The sequence below is a fragment of the Lagopus muta genome, chromosome 14, assembly GCF_023343835.1.
Source record: "Lagopus muta isolate bLagMut1 chromosome 14, bLagMut1 primary, whole genome shotgun sequence".
Taxonomy (NCBI): domain Eukaryota; kingdom Metazoa; phylum Chordata; class Aves; order Galliformes; family Phasianidae; genus Lagopus; species Lagopus muta.
Genome location: NC_064446.1, coordinates 15,094,502 through 15,121,826, shown reverse-complemented (window position 1 = coordinate 15,121,826; position 27,325 = coordinate 15,094,502). Strand labels below are relative to the sequence as shown.

At 39.2% G+C, this 27,325-nt stretch overlaps 1 protein-coding gene across 4 annotated transcripts in view; it reads right to left on the bottom strand.

The window, feature by feature from the left end:
* Positions 1-27,325, bottom strand: part of LOC125700126 (core histone macro-H2A.1) — a 44,630-nt gene that overhangs the window by 9,825 nt on the left and 7,480 nt on the right. Inside the window, exons 2-6 of one of the 4 annotated variants that reach the window (XM_048960438.1) lie at positions 26,666-26,866; positions 13,210-13,316; positions 11,504-11,701; positions 9,063-9,170; positions 2,764-2,854 (exon numbers count right to left, since the gene is read on the bottom strand). In XM_048960438.1, the coding sequence (XP_048816395.1) occupies positions 2,764-2,854; positions 9,063-9,170; positions 11,504-11,701; positions 13,210-13,316; positions 26,666-26,837 (676 nt within the window). In that variant the 5' untranslated portion in view covers positions 26,838-26,866. Of the gene's footprint in view, positions 1-2,763; positions 2,855-4,296; positions 4,397-9,062; positions 9,174-11,503; positions 11,702-13,209; positions 13,317-26,665; positions 26,867-27,325 lie in introns of all 4 variants that reach the window. The other 3 variants (XM_048960436.1, XM_048960437.1, XM_048960435.1) reach the window with 3 other exon arrangements.

Here is a 27,325-nt window from a genome sequence, read left to right as displayed (position 1 = left end):
GATGGAGAAAGAAAAAACTCATTTTTCTGATGGAAGTGCACATACTGTATGCTCCATGAAGCAGAGCCCCTCCTCCAAGGTTCAGCTTAATAAATAAGAGTTATAGCTCTGAGAACTAAGAGGACTGTCAGATGCTTTCGTTTCGACCTCGTTGCTAAATTTCTTCCAAAATGACTATTAGAAGTTTCTTGAAAACAAGAAGGCGTTTGTTTGCTCATTCAAAAACTGACCCTGCCTCTATTTTCCTATTGGTTTATTGCTTTTGGGATACAAAAGCTGAGCATAATTTAGAAGTGTACGTCTCATGTTTTGCTTTTTTCATAACTAATTCAGAATTGCAAGATCAGACTGGGCAAGTCAGAGTGTAATTTTGCTCCTTGGACTCAGTTAAGCTTTTTTATGTAAATACTTTGGTCTAAGCTTTAGACAAACTCCACGCTAAGACTTTTATGAAATCCAGTTAGCTGTGCAACTGTGTACAAGGCACCATCTAGCAAATCTCTTAGATGAGACAGCAATGGCTCATCTGCAGCAGCAAGGTGTCCTAGGAGAGCAGGCTATGAAGAGAGCTGTGGCCAGGACTGGTGGCTCAGAGGAGCACTGCCTTTACAGCAGCCGTGGCTGAACCCATTTACCTGATGTGGCTGACATGAGCGATCTGTAAAACCCCTCTGACAGGGAAGGGATAGGGAGGGAAAGACTTTTCCATTCTAGTTGTATTGCTGTTGTATGTATTTCATCCCTTCTGCTCAGATCTGTATATGCATTCCAGTTATATTCCCCTTGAGTCCATGAACTCAGATCAGTCCTTAAACCCATGACATTCATAATCCTTAGATTTTCTTGTTTCAAGGGGAAACATAATTAAGCCTTGAACAGAACCTAGGAACAGAAAAGATCTATTAACTGGGTCATCTCTTTGCCATTGCAAAGCTGTTTTACATTTAATGGAATTTAGCCTAGTTTTTCCTAATTCAATCTAAAAGGATCAGCTTTTTCCCTTCTACTGGGAATTAATTTATAATTAAAAGCAACGAACAACCCTGTCAGCTCATCTCACTGAGCTCCTGCAGATATGGTTGAAAGAAGAACATATGTGCTATCAGTGGTGTTTTCTGCACTTCCTTCTCAGTTATGTGCTTCCGATTAATAGTGAGGATTTATACTGAAATTATCTTTCATTTTATATTGAAATGATATTTCAGGACTATGTTGTCAATGGGAAAGAACACACTGCCTTGAATCATTTTCCACTACATTAGCAACTTTCTGGAACGGAAGTCTCGCTTCAGAGCTTCAAGGTTAGTAGCTTATTTGCTCACAGGCATAAATATGTGCCACTCCCATGAGAATAAGGTCATTATCTCATGCTTTTGAGGCAGGCATTGGTATCAGTGTTGAAAACAGCGTTAGCAGAAATTTAGGCTCTAAAATTCTCAGGGTAAGCCCCCAGTACACTTACATTGTTAGGGGAAAAAAAACAACAACAACAAAAAAAATAATTAAAAAATAAATGAATTTAGATGGGTAAAAGTTAATCACTGGAAGCTAGGCATTTGTGCACTTCTATTCTTTCTTACAGCAGTCAGAGGCAACAGGAACCTACGCTAAGGTACGAGCAGCGCAGCTCTGAGAGAAAATTGTCTTTGTAGAGCAGCTTCTTGAGCATTTCTCTGCCAAAGGGCAGGACACGAGCACCTTGTCTAAATGAGCCTGACAGGCTTTAGAAGCGTATTCTTCAGATAAAGGGAGTTATGACACTTTTCATGTCTCTGCATAACGTTTAGCCAGCCAAGTCGCAGCTGTTCCCGCTCTAACAGGCCACAAAGGGCTGCGTTCTTCTGTGCCTTACTCAGAACGGAGCTCCTTAAGAAACAGTGGGTGTTGCAAGGCTTGCTGACCTGCAGTGGGACAAGGGGCCTCCACAGGGGAGACCCTTTGTGCAGTGATGATGAGGCCGATGGAAATGTAAGAGGCTGGGATCGTGCAGTTGATTTATTTAAGTATGGTGTCATCGCCCTAATCAGCAACTTCCACATTCAGCCCAATTCTGATTTTGCCTTCTCAAATTACTAAGGCAGATCAGGTAAAGCATGGCTACCTGTTTGTAACATCCTTCAGTTAAAGGTATAACCAAGAGAGGAGTTACTCAGGGCAAAGCAGAGATAACTACTGAAGATGTCTGTAATATGTAACACCTTAACTCATCAGTGCAGCTTAGATGACTGACTGTATGAAAAATGTGTCTGGTGTGTCTATCCACATGCTGGTGACACAGGCAACCACTGAGCAAGGCTACAAGGTAATTGGTCCACGAGTTAAAACATGAAAAAGCAAATCCATCATAAAAGTGCTCGGAAAATAAGGTGGGCTAGATCCAGCATGTCAGATGTGAACATCTGAAACTTGGCATGGAGAGAGTGTACTGGAACTGGCCAGAATTCTAAAGATCAAGGCATAAGCTGTTTTCCATGTCATACAGTGTTGTAGTTCATTTTCCTTGGTCGCATGCCTGCATTGTACATATGCTGTTCTTGCACTTCAAATTTTGGCAGTGCGTTCTATCGTTACTTTTGAAAGTCTGATTTGGTGATAAAAATCAGGAATGCCTACTGAGTTTGCAACAACTCATTGCTTTTTGTTATCAGTCAGGACTGCTGGAAGTGAGAAATAAATGCAAATCTGCATAGCTACAACAAGCTTGTGGCTGCTGATTGACCATGCACACACATACAAACTCCGCAGCACTGAACTTTCCATTACCTACTTCACCACCGGTGTAGAAGTCAGAGTTTGTCGGGTGAACGACAGCATCACTGTCGATCGTGGCAATGTCAGCCTGTACAACTTGCAACTACAACAGGTAAACAGATGTATATCAACCACGTTGGACAGAGACCCAGCACAGGCTCTACATTTACACATGTACCAACGTCCATTATTTTCCTACCTTCACATCTCCAAACCTTGCGCCAAAGGAGTAATGCTGAGTGGTGTGTGCAGGTGTGTGTAGAGAAAGGGGTGTAGGGAACAGGAGGAGGAATATTGAGTACGACATGATCAAATAGATGTTAAAATGACAAGTCAGAGCAATCACACGAGATCATTTCCAAAGATTTAAGATCAGCTAACACCCCATTTCACTTGGCAGCATCCTAGAACAACTAGTTCCCCACAGAGCATGACACTAAAATATGGAATCTGTTTAAAAAAAGAAATTCATGATTGTCAAGCCAAACAAAATAACTAGTTTCTCCATTTTGTCAGCATCAATAAGCTGACAGGAACTCATCTTCATATGCATAGCAATTCATTACTTGGTTTCTAAAACCAACGTTTTCCTTCATATGTAGGAAGCAATGTATGGCAGGATTTTACTGAATTTGATTTAAAATGTGTAAATGATTGAGTTTATATTTTAAAGGTAAAGCCTATTTTCGAATTATGTGTTGCAAAGGATGAGACACAGGTGTAAAAACATACATGTACCTGAGAAAGACTGGTTTTAAATGACCCTTCTTGAATCTTTTTCTTGTTAAATTACAAGCAGGAAATGCAGCAGCAGAATTATGGGTTGCATTCCATTTAAAAAACAACAGCAGGTATAATCAAATAACAGTGGAGTGCAGTACATAATGTGTGGAAAGTTAATTTTTCTTTTATGCTTGCTGAAGAACAGACAGTTGATGAATCTGGAACAGGAGGAGGTTTAAAAGCGGTACAACATCAATGATAGTATCTGCAGGTTCAGCATTGGTATACTATCAGTTTTTGTTTTCAGCTGAAGGTGACTGTGATGGGGAGCAACCTAAACAGAATTGAAACAAATAATTTGACTGAATCACACATGAAATTAAGATACAGATAATTTGGGTCTAGTTTAATCATTCCTCTTTGAGAAGCGTTATGCCTACTCTGAGTATCAGAAAAAGAGATAACATCAGAGATTGCAGTCAGAATGGAGAAACTGCTTATTTTGAAAACAACCTGACAAAAAAAGTATTTTAGTCCTCAAAGAAGCCACATAAAAACCCCCCAAAATAGCTAACAGTCACATATGATCATTATGGAAAAGAATTTAAATGGTTTTTTAAATTGAATTCAACTTGAAGGCTAGCAGTTGTTGCAAGTTTTCAGATTTGGTGAAAATGTCTTTTGAATACAGTTCTTCAACAAGAGAGAACCTGGAAGATTAGAATTTTGGCTCTTATTTCATGAACGAAGCCCTAGAGAGTAAATTCTGGGTTCCATAATTTCCATGTGACCATTAGTTGTGTCAACCCATGCCCCATTTACCTAGGTCATCTTTAAGGTCAATGTCAGCATTGGTAGGATTGATAATGGCCTCCACCTCGAAGCCGGCTAAATTACTGATTTCACTGTGAATAAGGTTCAGCTGAAAAGAAAAGCATGAGGTGGGAAATAACAGGACAGCTGGGAAATCACAGAGAAGCTGCAGAAAAGTGAGCTTTGCAACACAGATGGAGATAGCATCACTGCAAACAAATATGCAAAATAAAAGGCAAGTCATAAAGGAGGGCTGTTATAAAAAAAAAATAATTAAACAATTGAAAACATCAAGCCCAAGACTCAAACATTGTTGACACTGTGAGGAAATAAATGTACCTACCAACAAGGCCCTATTTTGGCTTTGTGCTGAGTTCTGTTGGAGGTTCTTATTTCAGCATCATAAAAAAGGCATTTGTCTCTTCTTGGAGGACAGATGAAAGACACCCTGATCATCTCTTATGCACCCACTGCAGGGATGTGCCGTGGCTGTTCAGCACTCAAACTGGATGAAAGGCACAGCTTCTCTTTACTGAAGCCAGTGAGCCTGAGCACGTCTTTAGGAAAGGAGGCACTTGTCTTTAGAGACAACTCCACCCTAATAAAAGGCTGCACTTCTTTTTTCTTTCCATGCTCCTGTCACCATCTCCTGCCTTGCAGTCACTTTGGCTTTCACACACAGTTCTGCTGGTGCCATCCCAATCCAGTACTGTAAACAGGCACTGTTACGTCAAATAGAACAACTGCATCATAACTTATATCTACAGTATGTAGACACCTTTAAAATGATTGCTTTGCCAGCTAATTGGGGCACATGGAAAGCAATTACAAAAAATAAGTTCTCATTCATTTATGCAACCCTTCAAGCCAACTGAAATTAAGGGAGGCTTTCCTTCTAACCCAAAGCCCACATCCTCAACATATGAAACATGACATACAGTCAAACATGGCAATTAATCTCATCAAAAACCAAATTTCATCTCTTGGTTTGTAACCCACATTCTGTAAACTTAACTCTTTGTGTCTTCTCCACGTCTATGTGATTTTATTAATAGGGAACACAAATCAATTCATGAAACCAATACAAATGAATGGGTCATTCAAGGAGGCCAACATTCATCCATTTAAGTTTTCTGAAGAAAACATTTCCGTTTCATTCATGTGATTGCATGAATTGACCTCCTTTCTCTTTTTAAAAGTCGGCAATTTGACATAATTTGCATATGTTCCCTGAGTAAACTGCATTCCCTCAAAATAGGGTGATTCTGGTTAAAAATGAGTGTAATTCAGCCCTGTTTTAAGTATGGGTCTGTCTGGGAGTCTGTAATAAAAATCGAAGCAAGCTTGCTTTCCAAATAGCTGAGAGTCCTTTAATACTTCACACCTGGTGAGTTATTCATACTGGAGTTTGAGTCTTGAGTTTGACTACAAGCAACTGCTGTTTAGAAAAAAAAAAAAAAAAAGAAAAGGAAGTCAAATAAAACCAAACCAAAATATTAAATAAACTATGAATTTTGAAATCATAATAATAAAAAATATCCAAAAACAAAATACATGCACACACCAAAAGACTGTTTTGTGGAGATTTTAGTATGTTCCTAAGCACATTTCATCCATTTTATAGGTGAATCTTTTTGATCCCTAATCAAGTTCTACAAATTTTTGCCCCAGGTTTATCAGCTGTGCAGTGTGTTGGTTTCAGACCTTAAATTATCTCTGCACCTACTTACAGAAGGGATTTACAGAGCAACCAGCTGCTACTTAAAGTTTCAACTTAACAGGAACAATGAAATGCTTACAAAGCTGCCCATTACTGATGACTCGTGTCGGCAGCTAAGTGTTATTTGTTCAATTCTGCACGTGCTGTTCGATGCAATGTTAGCTGATTGTCAAACAGTACAGCACAAATTAAATTTTTCCCATAGAACTAAACAGAGCAATTGCTCAATTCTACTTTTTAACAGTATGAAGCATTTATTTGAGACAGAAGAAACGAATCTCTAAAGGGCCACCCTGAAAAAAACCTACTTGCACATCCATGTGCAACTTTCAAATGACTGGAAGTTTTCCTAGGATGAGTTTCATAGTGCAAAGTGAGGATGGATTTTGCAGCCCAACATGCTGCTGTTTTTCTGAAAGCCCAAACTCTGATGCTCAGGCTTGAGGTCTGACACTTCGCACTGTAGCTCACTTTTCCATTAAGAACACACAGAACAGAAATACAAGACTAATTAACCAGCTATGATCAGTAGGAATATTTTTACTTTCAAATTGAACAGCTCAAAATGTTTTAACACATTAAGCTTTTCTACCATCCATGTCAGGAGTGTAGTTGTATCTCCATTCCATAAATGGGGAAAGCAACAGGGAGAGAAGAGGTGATTCACCGTGTCTCTTAGCTGGCCAAATCCAGAAGCCAGGACTCCTATATTCCAGGCCTCGATCTGAACCACCTGATGTCTTCTCGACCCCAGAGAGGCCAGAAGCTTTTCCCTCCCTCAAAATGCTGTTTAGCAGTGAGGTTATGTTGAGTGGAAGAAAGGTCATCCTGCAACCAGGCAGTCACCTGTTGTCCTCACACGCTCCCAAAATAAGCACCATGCAGGAGCCTAAGGAATCGAACCACAGCACTGTTGTCTACAACAGCTATTGAGGAAAATTCTCGTTGTTACGTTTATGAATATCATGTGGCATTAATTTAAGGCATTTTAAAGTCTATGTTATCTTTTTAAACATCAGTTGCATATAGCAGTGGCTACATAGAAGCATTTAATTGGTTCAATGTCACGGCTGTTTTTAAAGATAATTGCTACATTTCATTTCTAAATTTCCAAAATAAACAAGCAATTATCTGGGATTTCCACGTCAGAAATAATTATAAAGCCCCACAACTGGCAGTGAGACCCCAGGCTGCCAGACCTGCATGGCAGCAGATGCTCTGGCCCAGCCCAAGTTTAGGGGACAGGGAGCACTGAAGTCCCACTGATTCCATGGCTGAATATTTTATCTTTGCTCTTTTTTAAAATTACTAGAGAACAAATATTTTGATCATATGGAAAATGCATCTTTGGAGAATAATTTCCCCAATTATTATTGTCGTGCACAGTATTCTGTAGAATACTTTTAAAATACTTCTAGGAATAAGCCAGCATAATAGGAATATCTTTTGGTTCGTGTGCTAAATAAGATGTCTGATCACCACAGGGCAAAGATTTTGTATTCTAGGCTCTCTCTTTTTCATTCTTAACAAGAGTGCTTGAAAGAATTCAGGTTGGTCTAAACATGCTATTTTGGGGGTACATCAGAGCATCAAAGAGCTTCATTTTGCAGTGACACATAACAAGATACTGACCATTCTTATATTTGTTAGAAGTGTCAATGGTAAAAAATGCAGCCCTAACAGGTGAAGAACCAGTGTGAGGATGGATACAAAGCACCAGTGATCTGGAGCTGCATTCACAAGGGTATGAGCAAGCCAAAAAGCCCATTTCCCATACAAGGTACTGCTGGAAAGTCCACAACAGACAGAGGCTTTGCTCATCACTGCTTTAAAGCAGTTCTGGAGTTCACAACTCTCTTCCTCTGAGCCCAGTCACAAAGCCCCCTTGATCTGCAGGGCCAGTCTTGTTAGAACACGACATCACTTCCTATTACAGATTTCTGATGGTAACTACAAGGAGCTCAGAGTCAGACCCAAAAGCCTTACACTCTTAGCCTTCTTCATACAGTAACTGAGTCTGTAAGTTTTGGGTTCTAATTCAGTCATCTGCAAGTCTTTAAAATTACATTGTAAACCACTCCCCTAGAGGTAGTCAAAGAACAAAAAACCTAACAAAAAAACCCCTACTGATCTCATAATCTGGCTCTCAGTGTACAATTAACAGTGGAAAACAAGTCTTACAAGAAATAATGTTACTTTCATGCACGTTAAAATTAGCGAACAAATTGTGGAAGGATAAATGGAGAACATCCTCAATATGAAATAAAAACGGGTCAGAGGATACATCCCACAATGGACAATAATGGTTCATCTTTTATGGCTTACAACACAATGATCTGATTACTGAATGATAGAAGAAAGATGCAGTTTTACTTAATAAAATTTAGTATTGCAAACTAAAGGCAGGTTCCAAGATAAAAGACCAAATTAACTTATTCAACTGTCTCTTCAAATGAATTGTCTTTTTAAACAGATGTGTTTGCATCAAACCACCCCGTGTCCCAAAGCATATTCACAGAGAAAAAAAGATCATGGACTTCCAGCTTTTCATAAAAGCATCATTCATTATTACACAGCATTAACTATCGCAAAAAATAATAAAAAAATAGAACAGAACACGAGACATCTATTATAAACAAAGGTCTAAAAGAGGTTCTGATTAAGAACTGCACATCCTCCACATCAGCAATGAGGTGGGATGCCCTTCAGAAAAGCCATTTTATTCTTACAGTAATTTTGTCTTTGGCAAAAGCTTAGCTGTGGCAATTGTGCTGTCTGTGGGTAAGGCATGATAGATTACAAGCACACAGGCTTTCTTTCTATTTGAATATTTAATTATGTAGGCTTATGAAGACTCGTTTATGTATTTTTAAAATGTTCTAGAAGTTGTTTCAGAGAATTTCTGTGTTTGTAAACTGATTTCATACACCTCCACACACGCAGTGGAGAAACATCAATTGTACCTGGATGTTCTGGGGGTAGGGGATGGTGGGAGGGCTGTTCCCTAAGCAGCACAGACAAATAAGTATTCATCTACACAAATGCATGAGCATACCTTCTGGCCAAGAAACAGACTTTTTGTAGACAGGACCGTGAAGCCATCTGCAGGAGTTCCCTCTGTTGTGCTGTCAGCACTGGCTGATTTGCTCACTTCTCCCTGCTTCTTCTTCCAAAAACAGAGTTAATTAATTAACTCAAGACTCAGGGTAAAACAGTGTTTAATAACACTAACAAATATGACACACACAAATGCTTCCCAGCAATAAAATGCTACTACAAACATTGGCGTTTGGATTTTATCTGTGAGTCTGCAGTGGCTGATAAAAGCTGAAAGAATCACAGCAAAAATGACCTCAATGTCTGCATATCTTTATGTTCCTCTCTTGCCTATGATTGCACACAGTTGAGGGGACGAATGCATTAAATGCTGAAAGATAAAATGAACTTTTAATAGCTTTCTAATGGTTTGTGTGCAAAAATTCTGTTTCTATTGATGTGTAGGCAGACATTCATTTTAAGGTAAAAACTGGCTTGTCAGAGAGCACATTTTGTCTCTGTGAAGGACTGTCATCAAAGGTTTCAGGAGACCTTTTAGAAACACTGTTTTGAAATGCATCTTCCCTTAGGGACAGTGCAGAGAAATACATCGTGCTTTCTGCCTGCATACCCGTAAGGAACAGGCTGAACTTGTCTTTGTCTTGTCTGGTCATTTTTCTTCAGCTCCAGTAAAACTGTGGAGGGGCAGTTTCCTCAATCACTATTCCTGCCTTTCAATTATATGACTGAAGTAAAAGGATAAGTTGCAGGACATAATTGACTTACTGAATAAAAAAAGAGAATTAAGAACACTTTGAAAAGGATGCTTCATGAGGACAGTGAATTGACTGCTGCAGCTATCGACTCAACTGGTACCAAGAATCATTTCATGTTGTGACTGAATTACTACTTGTGAGCTCATTTAAATCTTTGTTGCCTCAGCACTACAAATGCTGAAGCTGAAAGCACACATGGAACACTAGGCAGCCACCTTTCTCCTATCACTCCCTCCCAAAGCATATAAACTAAATCTGCAGCTGAACAACTAAGACGACTGATACAAAGGTGTGCTTGTGCTTCTAGAAGCTGTTGCCATGCTTTTCTTTACACAAATGTTTTGAAAATTACATTTTCATGGGTCCCATTTTAGTTCCCCTAGAGTTTACTGTTAACTGAATACCAATATAGAAAGGAGACCATACAATTTATTGTGTGGAAGAAAAACAGAAACCTGCAACAGACTTCCTGCTTTTGTAATCAAGGAGAAAAAACAACCCAGATTTAGAAAAATTATTAGTGCACAGTTATAAGAAGCATTGCACTTGAAATGTCAGCTAGTAGGTGTTCTAATAGGGAGAATTAAATTCAGCAGTTCAAAACACAGTGAAACGGTAAAGATAGTGACCAAGTAAACAAGAGAGACACACAGGATGAATACAGAAGCTCTGTTTGACTCAGAAGGGAACATTTTCAAATGCACTGTCTATTTCAGGAAAATGTGTGTGTGTACTTTTCCTCCTACTTCCATTATCTATTGATTTACAATGGTTATTTTGCAGAAAAAAACTTCCTTGGTTGCACACGCACACATCAGAAAGATTCCCTACTCCTGCAAACTGAAACTAAAATTGGATAAAGGCAGCTACATGTTTTTCTTGGCTTCCTAGCATAAGAAAATCATATTTTGGACCTCTTGTTCTTCCCCTCAACCTTCCTCCACCTTCCTTTTGAGTTAATTTCTTAAATTAAATTCATTGGTAAAACACTAAGTCTAAACATGGAAGAATCTCATTTATAACATACTAACAGGTGGACACTGTGAGTCTTCAGCTGAGCCAAAGAAATCGTGTGTGACCACAATTAATGCAATTTCTCTGATGCTGCAGAAGCCTGAACTACCTGCTCCAGGAGAATTGCATCCTACTTCAGAAGGACTATTTCACCCTGTCTGAATTTCAGCAAATGAACTGCAGTAAGAGGAGTCTTATATTAACCTGGAGCAAAAAGATTAATCCAGAAACCACAGAAAAAAACATCTGAAAACACAACGGACACGTTAATGGCTGCTGACGTTATTATAAGGCAAGTGACCTAGAGTACTGTTTTTCTTCAGCATTTACAACTTTAGAATATACTCAAAGTCCAACCAAGTTGACTCTGTCTAATTCAATGCAGACACTTGTGCAATCACAGCAAAGGGATCCCTACAGCTGCTATGTGAGATCCCACTTCTGCCTGCTGGTGCCTCCAGCAGTGCTCACCCAACAACCTGACGAAGACTAAAGCACTCATCACTTGCCTCCTGCCACTTCTTCCACATACTGCAGGGATTGGGCAGCACTCTTCCCTCAGCATTTGCTTGTGCTTGTACTGAAATCACTATCTTTAACCACATGCTAAACTTCCCTAGGTGATGTTCCCTACAGCTTGTTTGGGTTGAAAATAAATGGAATACTCTACCTTGGATTTCCTTGCTCCTTTCTTTCCACCTGTTTTCTTTGATACAGTTTTTTTCTGTGATGGAGACTTTGCCTTCTTTGCTGGAGGTGGAGTGATGATGGCTTCCAGTTTTCCTTTTGAGCCCCGCTTCTTTGCCAACAGCTCTGGGTGAATATTGGGCAACACTCCACCACTGGCTATGGTGACCCCTTTCAACAGCTAATAAGAAAAATAAAAGTTGCAGATGACAAATTCCAGCATTTACACACCAACAATAGAAAATGGCTTTTACTGCAAACTTCATACACTGTCTTGAGTTTTAACCGATTCTGCTATGTTTTTCAACATCTATCTTGAATAAGACAACACGAAGCACATGAAAGATCTGAAGTTAATCATGTACTGAGGTGTGAGTGTAAAGGGAGTACATATTCTTCTTGCACATACGCTGTTACTGTGAATGTCACTTGAGCTCTCACAAGAGCTGTTTCTTAAGCTGTGAAGCCATGCAATGAAGGCTGCTACCCAGCTACCAGAAACCAGGCTGCCCTGCAAAGCCCTCATGTCTGTAGCTGGGGATTCTTTGTTTTTTGAGGAATGGGACCCCAAAGTCCATGATACAGAACTTCAATAATTACCACGCTGTGTGAGACACAACGTGTGTCTCCATTGCTGAATTTCCACCGGCAGGCATTTTTTTAAACAGAAATTATTGCTTAGAAAAAGGAACTTCAAATGGAGGGTAACATCTGTACAAATCTCTATACCTGGAAGTCTTTCTTCAGAAAAATCTTTATGTAGTTGAAGAAAAGCAGATCAACTCAAAAGTACTCAAAAGTGTGCAGTTCATTCAAGCCTTTAAAAGCAGAGGTGAAATAAATCGTGGTCTGTATTTAAAGCCACTTAAACCTTTTCTTTTTTCCTAACATCTTACTGGGACTAATTAAGTATTAGGGAAGATAGAAACAGTGACATCAAAGTCTCTCAGGTATTTCCCACCTTCTGATTCACATTTACTGCTCCCCAACCACAACCCAGCGGGGCTCTCAGCTTACAAAAGGAGATATTATTAAAAAGGAAAGCATTATTTACTTCCACACAAAAACAGAAGGAGGATGATTTCTTTTCGGCTCTATCACAACACACAGGGTTGGAACAATATCTTATCAGATGTTGTTTTACAGCACCTCCAAAAAAGGGACGTTAACTGTGGCCAGTGCCTCTGGCTGACACCACAGCACTGTAATAACAATGCCCAATTATTTTTTTGCTAAATTAGACATCTTGAAATCTGTAAAGGACACAGACTTGCAAGAGTTCCAGAGCTCTTCATGCTGGGGTTGCCAAGACAGACTTCGATGGGAACAGGATAAGTCCCATGGAGTCCTAAGCTGGTTAAGGGGGAAGACTAAAAACAAATGAAGAAAAAAAGCCCTCAGAGAGTTTGTGTGATAATGCTCTTGTCTTCAACAGAAGTGACTGCAACAATGCAAGCAAATGTCACACCACATTTCCTGCGTATTTTCACACATTGGAAGTATCCTGAAATACATAATTAAGCTGAGTGCTTTTTGTTACACAGCCGGTGTGCTGGTGAGCGAATTGGTTGTTTCGTGGTGGGCTGTTCAAGAAGCAGAGGTCTTGAATTACAGTTCAGCTATATGGAAAGACAATTTTAAAAGCCCTGAAGGAAATCCTGGCCCTCACACGGTGGGGTTTTTTCTTACCTGATTTAATTCCTCATCATTTGCTACAGCCAACAGGATGTGTCTCGGAGTGACTCGACCCTTCTTGTTGTCCCTTGCTGCATTTCCAGCCAGCTCCAGAATTTCCGCTGGGAAAAAAAAGTAAGCCCCTTTTAATTACATAGTCATTGTTCTTAATGACCACAACGTATTATTTAGCATCCATTAAAATATATATAAATAAATGTGAACACTACGATGTTATTCCTGACTGTTGTCATATAACCTGAACATCTACGCCTAAAATCACTGTATGCTTTCCTAGGTGCGGTCACTGAAGGCAGAATGCACATTTGAAGACCTGTGGTCTAAACTATATTTGCTTTGTCGTCCTTATAAAGTTCTCAACTTTTCTGTGTCCTTCTCAAGCTTATTGTGTGTTTATTTCCCCCAGTTCCCTTTTCTATAAGGTGGCACAGGACCAGATGCACAAAGGTAGATTTTTCTAAAACCTGTCACAAATACGAATTCTGGTTTGCATGGCTTCCACTTTTTTAATTACTAGAGAAACTGCTATTCTCAGTTCCTTACCTGTAATGTTATGGAAGCATATAAGCACACATCCAAGTTAGGATACTGCAAATACAAGCTATGCAGATGCTACACTTAATGATTTTTTTTTGGTCTCTTTAAGAAGTTGGCCAGAAAAGGTAACTGATAAATCATGTTTGTTTGCTCCTAGTAGATCATCCTCTTAAAAGAAATTTCCAGCCCTTACAAATTACACTTAACAGCTGTGCCTATGATGATTGTTATTGGAATTAGGAAAGATTAACTTGCTTTCCTATAAAGATCCATGAAGTGCAGGGCAGGAGCCTTACCTGCGAACTTCTCTGTCTTCCACTCAACAAGCCTTAGGCAAAGAACATCATAAATTAAAACAATGCCAGGGGAACAAGAAAAAAAGACATCATATGTTTATCTGATTTTGCAGTTACAAGCTATGACTGTCTTCATTATCCATACTTTCATTATCCAAACTTTCAGCTCCCTCTGCACAGACTGTTTCACACTGCTTTTGGAACACTACCTCCTCTAAAACCTGGAAGTGTTAGGAGGGAAACAAAAAAAAATTGCCTTTTATACACCTAGAACATGAAAACATGCTAAAATTTAACATTAGAACCTGTGTATCAGAGTACTTTCCTATTTAATGAGAAACTATATGAAGAAAGCCCTCCCATAAGCTTGCTTTAGAGGCAAATAGAAGTAAATTAAAATTGTAATTCTAACACGAAAAAGATCAAAATCAAGGGTCGTGTGACCACATGCCTTTACTGTAACACACAGTAACTGTTAAGCACTACCACATAGCACAGACTGGCTTTTCATTAGACTGAACATGATTCTCCATCATTTTTCATCACAAGCCCCATAAGGAACTAACAATGACATCCACAGGAAAACATACAGCTGCTTCTGCAGTGAAGTTTCATCAAGGATTTTGGTGGACTTTCACCATTTTTGTGTTCTTTAAAGTGGGCAATTTACTTTTTTATAGGGCAAGACAGAACACAAAGTTTAAGCCCTGGAAAGGAACTCTTATAACATCTCATGCTGACAACAATTAATTTATTTTTAAAGCAGGATTAGCAGGGTAAGGTCAACCTGGCTATGCTTTCCACACCTCCAAAGAACAGAATTAAGCTGGCATAATCCATTCCACATACTTCTCATAAGCCACAGCTCAGACATTTGTGGTTTAGCCTGCCTTGCCTGTTGTGACAGAGGACCTGTATCACATTCCAAAGGGCAAGCTGTGCTCTTGGTTACACCCTGCGCATTCCCACTGACCTCAATAAGATTCTTTGGCACTGCAACGCCACCACCTCCACCTCTCCAGAGCAGGAATCGTTTGGATTGTATCTCAGAGTTTACTACTGGCTGAAAAGCACGGCTGCAAGCAGCAGGCTGCTTTTTGGTTTGCCAAAAAAACAAACTTCCCCCACCTCCGCTCCTTTACTGCATCAGGCACTGCTGAACAGTTGGGCCGTGTTATTCTCTGCGACCCATCGGCATAGCTATGCAGGCAGGTCATTTTGTAACTAAAGAGTCTAAGAAAGTGTTATGCCTGTAAAGCACAGAGGAATGTTTTATTTGTTCCTCATAAAACTCAAATGTCTGCCCTGTACAGTGGAGAACTGTTCTTGCAAGTGCTAAGCCCTCTTCCTTGGACAGGAAACTCATTTTGAAATTACAGTTTTCTAATGGTCCTTTAGGGAAGTTGAGGTACCCCGCTTCCTTTTTGGGAACAGAACGCTTTGCACTGCTGCTGAGGACCTCAAAAGAGGAGCTCAGGGAGAGGAGGAGGGCATGGAGGGTGGGTTTTTTCTTTTGACCTTCTCCTAACAGCTCCAGCCATAATCAGGCATTGCTTGTGCATGCAGAGAGCCTGCAGCACAGGGAGCTGCACAACCCCGCTGTGCACACAGGGCCAGAAAGAGGGGACCCTCAAAGGGGATGGGGCCAATACAGAGAACAACTTCTTGATTTAGAACTGACAGAGACAAACCCAATCCAAAGCCAGCAGATCAGAGCCCTTACATATCCTCCTGGAAATGGAGACCTTCTGGATCCGGATGGGATCCAAAATACGTGGCTGGATTCTGCTTGCAGCCATCTTCCCTTTCATAGCTGTTTTATCCTACTCTGAATCTACAAGATTTAAAGGGTGTTTCATCCAATGTTTTAAGCTGATCTTAAATGAGGCAAAATCCAGCCTTGTCAGTAAGGGAGCCGATTCACATTTCCAGAACAGTCTCTCTGAATTTAGGCACATGGTGAAAGAGCAGTAGGTGAGAAAAGGTAATTAAAACTGTGGTTTGATCCCCATTCTGCAGTCAGATCCTTCTTTGGAGCAATGTTGGAAGCACCCATCTATCAGCTTCAAGGGGCTGAGTCACCGAAGAGCTCTGCTTCATTAAAGGTAACATTCTAATGATGTGCAGCATCCCTACAGAGAGCACCATGGAGCTGGAACACAGGCAACCAAATGAAGGGCCTAATGCACAGATACATACTTTTTATTTTTTTTTTAATACTGTAAAAGGTTTAATGATTTAATTATATCCAAATTTTTCATTTATGAACAAAAAGCAATCAAAGTCTGCCTGAGTATGTGAACAAGTAAATAAATAATGATCATCTATGAGAGCTCTCATCAAATGAACGTTCAGGAATATCCATGCAATTCAACAGAATCAAAGATGTAAAGCTTCACTTTGGCTGAGGCAAAATAAATAAAGTCCTATGAGCTTCCATATCAGACTCACCAGGCACATATATCCAGCCAGAAGAACAAAGCAAGATCACTCTGCAAAAATGAGGGCTCACAGAAAGGAGGAAAGTAGGTTGCATAATGTCTGCTCCGCTTCTGCCATATATTTACCCAAGTTATTTCCACCCTAGAGAATAATTCCATGGCCACCACTCAGGCAAAGGCAACTATGAGACATACTTTATAAAAGGAGCTTTTTTAATGTACTTGTTTTTTTAACATGAGGGAAATATACAAGTTGTTCATCACGACAAGCTTTCAAAGACATAATTCTTCAATTTTCGTATATGGGAATTTAGGTTACTAGGAAGAGATGCTCTTTATGGTTGGCTTATAAATGATTTTCCCCGTGCTTTTAAATGCATTTCAAATGACAAACAAACAAACAAAAAAAACAAGAACAACACACTTTACTTCACCTGCAAATGTAAGAAAAAAATCCAGTAAAAAGTGGAAGAAAGCAAACAATTGTGAAAGAAAAAACTAAATGGGAATGCCTGCATGTGATACACTGATGTATGAACTATTTTCTGTAGCAGTGGGTGTGTTAGGAGTCAGACTGCAGCATGGACACATTGGTTTGATTCAAAATACACAGTTTAAGAAAGTCTTTAAGTTGGGAAATTTTTTCTTAACTTCAGTTTCATTTAATTTATACAAGTGAAAAAATCCTTTGCAATGCTTGGAACAAGGCAAATGGATATTGGTAATGAAAACTGGTCTAAGCCTGTTCTCAGCACTCAAAGAAAAGCACCAGGGTTATTTTTTTTTTTTGTTAGCTTTTATTTTTTGTCCCTCTTGAGGTTTCTAAAGTTCAGTTCAACATTTCAAAAAGAGAAAAGAAAACAGGTTGTATATCTTTGTACTTAAGCCTGAGATAAGACCACAGGAAAGGCTGCTCTCGAGGCTTTTCCTATTCAAACACTATCAAAAATTGTTAGAAGTCTCTACAGAAACCTCATCCTGGAGCAAGCTGCCAGACTAAGTTCCTCATCCTTCACTTGCAGAGACCTCTCTGCTCTGATCCTCTCTTGGACATCCTACAAAGTTCCCAGTTCCATTACCTGCATTTATTTCACTGCTGCTCATTGAGTACCAGGCCTTGGGTATTTCATAACACTTGCAGATTGTGAAACAAGAACTCAGCACCGAGGTTCAAATAAAACAAATCACTGTTGGACATAAGCAAATCAGGCACAGTAGTAACTATAGACCTGGATATAAACAAAATTAAGTGTGTGTTTCTCCCACTCCCACCAGCTCATTTACCCTAACGAAGTATTACCGGTCATTATTGACTAAAACTCCTTTAGAGCTTAAATGACAAAGCCTTTAGCTTAGCATGCATTCAGGCTGTCGTACTTTCTAAATGTAAATATTCGATTTAATCATGTCTGAGTTCATCCCAAAAGTGCTTTGGGTTTGGTTTTGTTTTTTTTCTTGTTGTTTATGTCTCAAACTCAAAATCTGCTGTTGCATTGAATCCTTTTGTCTGCCTTCTCTTCAGGGAGATGAAATCATAGCTTTGAAAATTAAACCCTTAACAACTAACAGGTGATGCGTTGACATGAAGCCAACTTCTGAAGGCTGGAGCTCCAATAAGGAACTTTTTCCAAAAGAAATTTCAAAGCCTCTCCTCACAATAAAATATTGGAGAACAATATCCAGAAATGAAAGAAAAATGAATGCTGACACAGTTCCATTGAGAAAAAGCATATTGGCTACAGAGCCAGCTATATGACAGAGTCTGTTCATTGTATTTTAAATTAATCAACCTTCCATCAGCAATTTATTGACTTCAGAATCATTTTGCACGATTCCGGAAGGTTTTAACCCAATCAACCCCAATCATCAAAGATTATTACGAGCTTCCTGCATTCTTCTTTCTGTGTATCCCACCCAATCCCCCCGGAATCCACCGTCCCAGCAGTGGAAGCAGAATCATTTAACAGCACTTTCCCTCTTATGCATTCCAGTAAAACAGTTCTCAGCCCTGGTTCAAAGTCATGGAAATTCGATGCAGTGAAAATCAATTCAAGATATTTTACTGCCATGAACAAGCTTTGGTGAAACCTCAACTCTCAGCAGGGCAATCATTCTCTTAGGATGCGATAAAAAACTTTCAGGCTTCAGTCCCTGAGCTGTATCAAAACTAGGCCCCTTAGAGGAGAAACTGCGGGCTTTGCCAAGTTATTCTAAGTTTTGTGTTTCTGTGAGGCAGATGACAGACTGCTGTTTACATAGAATTCGAGTTCAGGCCACAAAAGCCACTTCCACTTAGAGCCTTCTGATCTGACTCACACTGCTCTTCAGCTCTTTTTTCATTTCCACAGTTTATATGAAACTTCTTGCTTTTTTTGTTTCTCCTTTCCTTGTAGGAGATGCAATGCTATTTAACACACTATTTTTTGGGTAAATTTTTAGGTTAAATGTTGTCAGTAAAATGTATATGAATTCACTTTATGGTGACACTTAAGAGGGAACTTTCTGAAATCATTTCAGGTTTCAGAAAGTTACTTATTACCACAGTCACACTGTGAGTACTGATTTCAAAAGTGATCCCCTATTTCTCCTCCACTGACTTACAGACTCCCATCTAACTCTGCCTTTTTTCTTCTCTTCCTTTGGAGCTTTCCCTACCCAGCAGTTTACACTCTGCTCTTACTCCTAACAGTTTACATATGCTTTAGAAATACACTCTGACATGATTAATTTAACTGCTGCCAGACATTACTTGATCAAGTGCAGCATGTGTGCTTTGGTCTGGCTGTTACAGAGGGCAGGAGACTGCTGATGTCCTTTGACTTGGTCCTACTCGGTCTTTGACCTCTGTAGGCACGTTAGAAACTTGCACGTCCAAACATTAAAGTGGCAGATGCCAATCATCTACTGAAACTCAGTAAACATTCATAACATGATTAACCAAGGAAAACGAGGAGATGACTTCGTACTGAAATTCTACAGTTTGCTGAAATGACTCCAAACCTTGGGCAGAAAGAGGAAATAGAGGTGTATCTCAAGGACATTGCAGCCATGCCCATGTAGAGAGAAGCAAAGCACACAGGTTACAGCATAGCCTTTGCTGAACAAGGACCTGATGTAATCCATGCACAATCCATGCACGCTGTGCTCTCGTTTTTGTAGCACGCTCATTTCTAAAGATCTGGCAGATGGCAATAATGGTTTTATTAGCTACCACCTCTGACAGCAAAGCAAGCAGGATTCCGAATTTATTGCTGAAAACATCATGACTCATTAAATTACTGTTGTCTCTAAGTCTTTCTACAACTCCAAGTCCTTTTTAGCACTAAGACTGCAACGAAAGCCATAATAAATACAGGTGTCTGTAGGCAAACACAATTGTTATTGTTTAGAAGAAAAACATTTAGAAATATTTTTTACAAAGAATTTTGTAAATGTATTTACAAATATTTTTCCCTGCTACTTTACAGAAGCAGTTATGGAGAGGCTAATAGGACACTCAGCACTTTTTGTTTTAGTTTTAAATCTGTCTGTAGGACACACCATGCAAGAAGTTCTACTATTTTGGGTATTCAGCAGTAGTCTAATTTAAAGAGTAGCTACAATTTCATCAGAGCAAAAAACCACGTTTTACCTGATATTCTGTCCCCAACCAGTGCCCAACAACAAGCGTTCCAGAGGATTATTGCTTGAAATACTCTTCCTACTACTTAAAATGCTGCTTTTCCAGACTAATCCCTCCGATTCCAGCCATTTGCAACTTAGGGGCTGGCTTTTGAAGCTAGAAATGCCATCTTTCCATTTAGCCTCCCAGTGGATTTTATTTCTGTGGATGTGTAAAACAGTTTTCTGAAGTTACTCTAATTTCTGGAACCCGTATCTTGCAACAAGTGTCACTGCAACCCAGACATTTTTGTAATGGAGGAAAAGTACTGCCTATTTATTTTAAGAATATTGTGTTTCACTGCATGTCCCCTCAATTTATTTCTTCCCCATTGAAGTTTACATTGAGGATGAAACATTTCATCCTGCTGCACCTAAAAATCTGTGTGGAATTTCACCCTTGAAAGAAAATCAGGGATAAATGTAGAGTGGAAAAAAAAAAAAAAAGACTTAAGATCCAATGCAAACACACTGCATAACCAGAATTCAAGCATTCTTAAGCAAACCTCATGGCATAAAGGAAAGTACTGTTAGAATGCTTTCTTTCCTTCACGTCAGACAAAATGTGAGGAAAGAAACTGGCTCTTATCAGTGATGTCATAAAAAAAATACAACCTCCCCAAAGCACAGATCTGACATATTAAAGTGAGAATTAATATCACTCTTTTAAACTCTCCATCAAAATTCATAAAAGCCTGTTGCTACACATTGTGGAAAACTTGTTTTGGCAGCACCGAGCCAGGATCACTTCAAATTGCTGGAAAACCCCCCATACAAATCCCATACAAGCAGACCAGGCCTGCTTGCAATTGAAACATTATTACAGGCCATGGACATTTAGGAACACAATACAAATGCAGCCCTCAGTCTGAGGACAGGATAAAATATTTGATAATTTGAAGTAATGAAAGCATTTACACGCATGGGCTGCAGTGTCTGAAATGTTAAAAACACCGTGTTTGATGTTTCCACAGTGTGCCATTACTGCTAACTTACCCCAGTGATGTCCTGCATTCTTTCACATGTTCTGCAAGGCAGGGATAATAGGGTTATTATGAGAGAGCAGTAAGGCCTGTAGCAGTGACCCATCATGCTAGCAGCTCTCTCGTCTAATGGGACCATGGGATTTAACCCAAGTTATTTTCACCTAAACAACAATACATATTTCTCAGAGAAAAAAGTCCAACAGATGCTTAAATTGCCTACAATAGTCAGTGATGAAGCACAGCCCTAAGATTACATATTTTATGAACCTAATACCTGACTAGCAGCCCTCACAAAGAACTGCTACTCTGTCCTTCAGTCTATCATATATTTACTGAAATGCTGTTCCCCTTAATAATTATTGACCTTTAAGCCAAACTTTCAAGACTATTAAATTGAACAGCAACTTATACCAGAAGTCATTGCTTACTTGTAAATTAGGCAAGTAGAGATGGAACGTTACTAGAATAAAGAGGAAACACAATTCTATATTGAGAGTATTAAAATGTAACTTGAATTTAGCAGCTGTCAGCGAGAGACAATAATTTGATAATCAAGATGTAAAAACAAAAAAATCAAATAAGCACCAACAACCCCGACGTCTCGTTTTGTACATTATCTCAGAATGGCACAAATGCAAATTTTGATACAAAGGTACCCCTCTGAAGTAGATATCTATACAGACCAACCAGTATGTGTTGTGAGGGCTTTTACCACGTGAAAATGCTTTCACTTCTACTGTTTTTCATCAAACCTAATCTGCATGGCTTGCAGAATACAGCAGAGCACCAATCTGGCAAGTTGCTTTGATTAGCTTAGCGTTTGTAACTAGGAGGGCTGCACTGAACTTCATGGGACAACAAGTTAAGACAGGAACACACTTAAGGGTTTACAGGGTAGGAGCCAAGGAAGGGCTAATCGATGAAAGAGAGCTCTTCATTTACATACATTTGAAGCACACTGATTCATGCCGGTGTTAATTCACAAAGAATGTTAGCCACTCAAGTTAAAATGATGCCAAGTTTTAAATCTAAGTTGCCACTTCTTAAAGAGTTGCAATCTCTAGCTGTGACAATCTCACTTCTGTTAAGGAAAAGACTGAAGCCTTATGTAAAAGAAGAACGTTACAAAAATGCTTTGCTACGATGCTATTTTTTAAAGGCTTCTGCCTGCAAGACTACTTCATAAACAACTGTGATGTATTTTAGGCCCGGTATTAATCCATTTTAAAAGCACACCAGAGCTGAAGAGGTAGTTTCATGCTTGCTTTAATAAGGCATGGGCCCTACAAGCCCTTTAATTTACCTTAAACCTCTTCTGGGACAGTTTGTGGCATATAACTGTAATAGGGATTAGTGTTTCTGAAGCTGTCTGCTTAAATAGAAGGAACGTATCACAGTAGTGAATACGTCTCAACTGTATCAAAAAGATACTGTCAATTAATTCTCTTCTTAAATTTCATTATTCCCCAAGGATCATTATTTATGGCAGTCTCAGAATGCCTGGAACTTCAATCTGCTTTTAACCTAATGCTTTTTTTATTGTGGACCTCTCAGCTACCCCTCTGCCTCAAAGCAGAAGCTCAGCAGTACTTCTGCTTCGACAAACAGGGCAAATCATTGTTTTCCTCTGTGACCCTGTAAAATTTTTCAGCAGCAGGCAGAACATGAGAGGTGAGCAGCAGTTCAAGTTGATCAGTTTGCACTTTGGAAAGTGAGCATCAGAAGCGAGCAGTTAAACGCAGTGCCTTCAGGAAGGACTTCTCTCTTGCAGCCAATCAGCAGCTGGCTTCAGAAAGTTTTCCACATCGAAAATTAATCAAGGTGAAAACGCAATGAACTGAACTCTGGCACATGAACCTCCATTAAGGGATTCTGGTGACATCAGAAAGGCTGAGAACAAAACCTAAGGTGAGCAGCAGAGTGCCCCAGGTGCAGTTCTAGCCCTAGGACTGAAAAGGTGCTTACAGCACATTTTAACAAAATACATGGTCAACAGTACACAATGGGCAATAAAATCTCACTGGGGGAAAAGAAAAACCCTAATGGAGAAAACAGACATTTTTTTCCTACCTTACTTCAATAAGTACAGAACAAATACAAATCAAAGCCTTATTTCTTCCGTATTCCTGTTCTGTAAACTTCCCATTTCCCTCATTTGCTATGACACTTTAGCAATTGAAAATTGTTTAAAACATAGAGAAGATGACAGGGGCAGGGGGAACAGATATTGCTTGCAGGCCTGGTTCTTGCTGCCTCTAAACACACTTCAGGAGATTTTTATGTATATATGAAGGCAAGGGTTTTCCAAGGGCAAGGGTTTTCCAAGGGCAAACACTGTAACCAAAGGACCATACTGTAACCTATGCAAGCTGCAGATCAAAAGAGACAACAACTGTTTACAAATACAGCTGGATGGGTTTGGACAAATGCAAACCACGCAAGGCCATCTGAGTGGCTGCAACCTTGTTGCCTGACTCTGTATTTTATTTGATACAAACTGATCCTGATGCACATTGTTGCAGACGAAATGAGGAGTGTAGCTTTCCACTCATGTGAAGATAAGGAAGCAATAAATTACTGTAACAAAAGAGCCACAATAAGGAAAGATGACAGAAGGAATTAGTAACATCGAACTTCTCGACAGCTCCAACTAGTTAATAATGCCTAAAATTAGTTCTGCAGCTAAACAGAAATTAATCAAGAGAAATAAGACCCATAAATTATAGTTCTTCCTCATCCACACTGTTCCTCCAGAGTGAAGAAAGTATACCCACTGCTTTATTATTGGTAAAACACAGTGACATCTTCTGCACACACACTTGCACCCTGTTTACAGTGGATGATTCATATGATTTCCTTAGATAAAAAGGAGGAAAGAATAAGCAGGTGATATCCCTACAGAAAGCAAATTGTGAACACGTGGTGTGCTGTTGAGAGAATTGTAATATTTTTTACAGGTAATAACAGAAATTTGCAACTCTTTAATACTTAAATAGGATGAAATGCGAGATAAGGAAAATCACTTTATTGGCTACTAATATTATGGGAAGTTTTATTATTACTTTTAGAGTCACTACAATAAAGAGTACAGGGAAGATGTATTCTGGCTCCTGCAGAAGAAGCCATCAGAAGCCAAGAGAATGAAAATCAGCACAGCAAATGCACACAGCATTTAGTTCACAGTAACTGAAGCAGCCAGAGTAACCTGTGTGCTAAAACCACGTATGTTCCTGCTCTTGGAGCTAAGAGCAGATACACAACCCAATAGAAAAGCATGGGAAGAACACAGATGTAAATGGAAAAGAACTTTGTTGTGCACAGACTGAAGAGCTTAAATTACAGCATATGTGCCCATTTGTAAGTAGTTAGAGAATTTTCACTTTTTGATGAGCACATACATCTTAACAGGTACCTTCAAAGTAAAAGCAGATAAAGTCATAACTACAGATGGACCCCAAACTGAATTGCAAGTCTGAACAGCTGGAAGCATTACGGAAGTTTAAATCCCAAGCTAAATCAAAAATCCCAGATCTGATCACGTTATGGCCTAATTTCAGATTTACATCCAGAGCTGAACTTTCACAAAGGCCAGCAAAATTTAGCACTTCATCTTCCAAAGGACTGAAGTGAGATGCTGCACACACATGAACTAGTTTTCAAACCTTAGTAGGTTCCTTCCCATCAGCTCACATTTCTGCCATTTCATCTCAGTTGTTTTCTGAAGACTTTCTTTCCTGTAACTGTGTTTCGTATTTTACTTTTCTACTATCCTCCCTGGATGTTTTCTGACTTATACAGTTTATCATCGTCGTATCTCCATTATGTCATGTTCCTGCTTTGCTTTTTCAGATGGCTCAAACTTCACTTAGTCTCAGATGTGAACATATTTAAGAGCCTCAAGAAATAAATCAAGACTTCAATTTTGTAATGTAATAACTGCCAACAGGATAAAAGCAATAAAAAAAACCACACAGAACAAAAATCTCTCTGCTTCCCATTCCAGGAGATTTCTGAATCATACTGAAAAACAAAGAAACTTGAAGTTGAGAAAATATATTAATCATTAATTACTAAAAAAACTTTGCTATAGAGAGTGCAAGAAAACTTACAGAGAAGTGGGGAAAAAATCATCAGGCTGAAAAAGTCATAGAACAAAACTAAGTAAGGGAAGGAAAAGAGTATCTTTGTTTTTGGGACACATTTATCTTCATAAAGATAATCTTGACTTACACGTCATGAGGGCTAACCAACATACAGAGGGGGAAAAAAAACAGCACAGAAGCTTTACAGATATCCTGAGGGAGAGGTAAAGATGCTTTTACTCCTGAGCTCTCCTTCATCCTTCTCCCCTTTGCACCTCTTTTACTATTTCTTAAAGTAGCAGTGTGTGCAATTACTCATTAAAAAAAAAAAATTATATATATATATATATATATATATATATATATATATATATATATATATCTGAACCAGTACCTTTGGATCCACGTTAGTTAAAGGAGCACTTATTTCCCAAGCCTATACTTTGTGCCTGAACTGTCACTACCTCAGAAAACCTTTAAGTCAGTAAACCAACAACACGTGCTGCTCATTAGCAGCATCTTGAGCTCACCTGTATTGTTCTGTTTCTTGAAAAGGGCAGCATTCAAAGCCCCATTCAGTCAAGAGGCATTTTATTTGAGTTGTTATTGCTCTAAGCAGGAAACCCAGCTGAAGGAAATGTTAATTTTTAAGGCCATCTATGAAGTTTAAAAGCATTCTTTTAAAGAAAAGGTTCAAATAAGGAAAACTGTGAATATGAACAAATGAAAATAACGAAGTTTAACGGCTCAGAAAATTCAGCTATGTAATAGGAGTACCTCACAGAAATTAAGCACTTAATTATTCTCCGTTACCAATCTTCATTTTTAGGGGTGGAAGGTTTATAGGAAAAAAAAAAATAAATAGATCAGCCTATTTCTGTCCTTCCTTGTCAATATCTATTATGAGTTGTATCTAAAATAGCCTTCAATGCCTATAATCATAGTTGTCAATCAGGGCACTTGTTAAACCAAGTGCTTTGCTACTTTGTCCTCAAATGGAAAAAATGGAAGACTGAACTTCAATTCTTCCTCAGAGAATCAGCTCAGGATCACGGCTTAAAGATCACTGCTCCCTGGACACGTTTGCATCTGCAAATGTGCACATTTTGCAACATAAACAGATGCACAGTAAAAAAACCTACTGTTCAGTGATGTGAGATCCAGCCATACTCACTGATGTAAGAATCCTTCTGACTGCCTATATGGAAAGAGTCAGAGCAAATCAAATACTGAACTGCACAAAAGCTATCTGAGGCAAGAGTGGGGATGACTGCATATTACTTTTGGCTCAGATGTGTCAACAACAGCAGTTACTTAAGCCATAACTTCTTTATTCATTCAAAAGCCTCCTATAAATCAAAGGATCTTCTACAGCTTTTCCACTGTGCAAATTCAGTTTGTCTTATTTCTTTTGCTGTTGCTGTTTCATGTTGTTCTGCAATACCTACCAGTCAGATATTCCAGTACAGCAGCCATGTACACTGGAGCACCAACACCAATTCTGTACTTCGGATGGCCTTTCTTAATGTAACGGAGCATTCTTCCAACAGGGAATATAACCCCAGCTTTTGCAGAGCGTGAAGTCTTGGTTGACTTCTTCTTCCCTCCCCTGCTGGACATTTTGTCTGTATTGGGTCTGGAACAGCACTCTGTATATTAGGGGAAAAAACAAAGACAAAAATTTAATCAGTAAGGAGTACAGCATTTAAATAATTTCAAGTGGTAATAGGGGAAGTAATTTTACATAGATCTGCTTTGAAATTACTAATCTGGAATTCCTAACATGTTAAAACTGGCACCGTTAGTGGAGTCAAGTGTGGTAACTACCTAACACGTAAAACAAGAGTTTCAGCATGAAAGCAGAGCCTGCTTTCTGCACTGAAGTCACTAGAGCTTTTGTACATTTTATTACTCTCCCTTAAGAATCTGGATTTTCAAGTGTGAATGAATTTACAGAACACAGACCCACGTAAGGTAAACTACATCTCCTGTACACTAAATGTGTCTTTCAAAAGGAAGCGAAATGAACCCCCTGCAATTTGAACCTGCCAGCAGTCAGCTCTGCTCACACTGAAGCCCATCAGAAGCCTTCAACCCTCCCATGACAT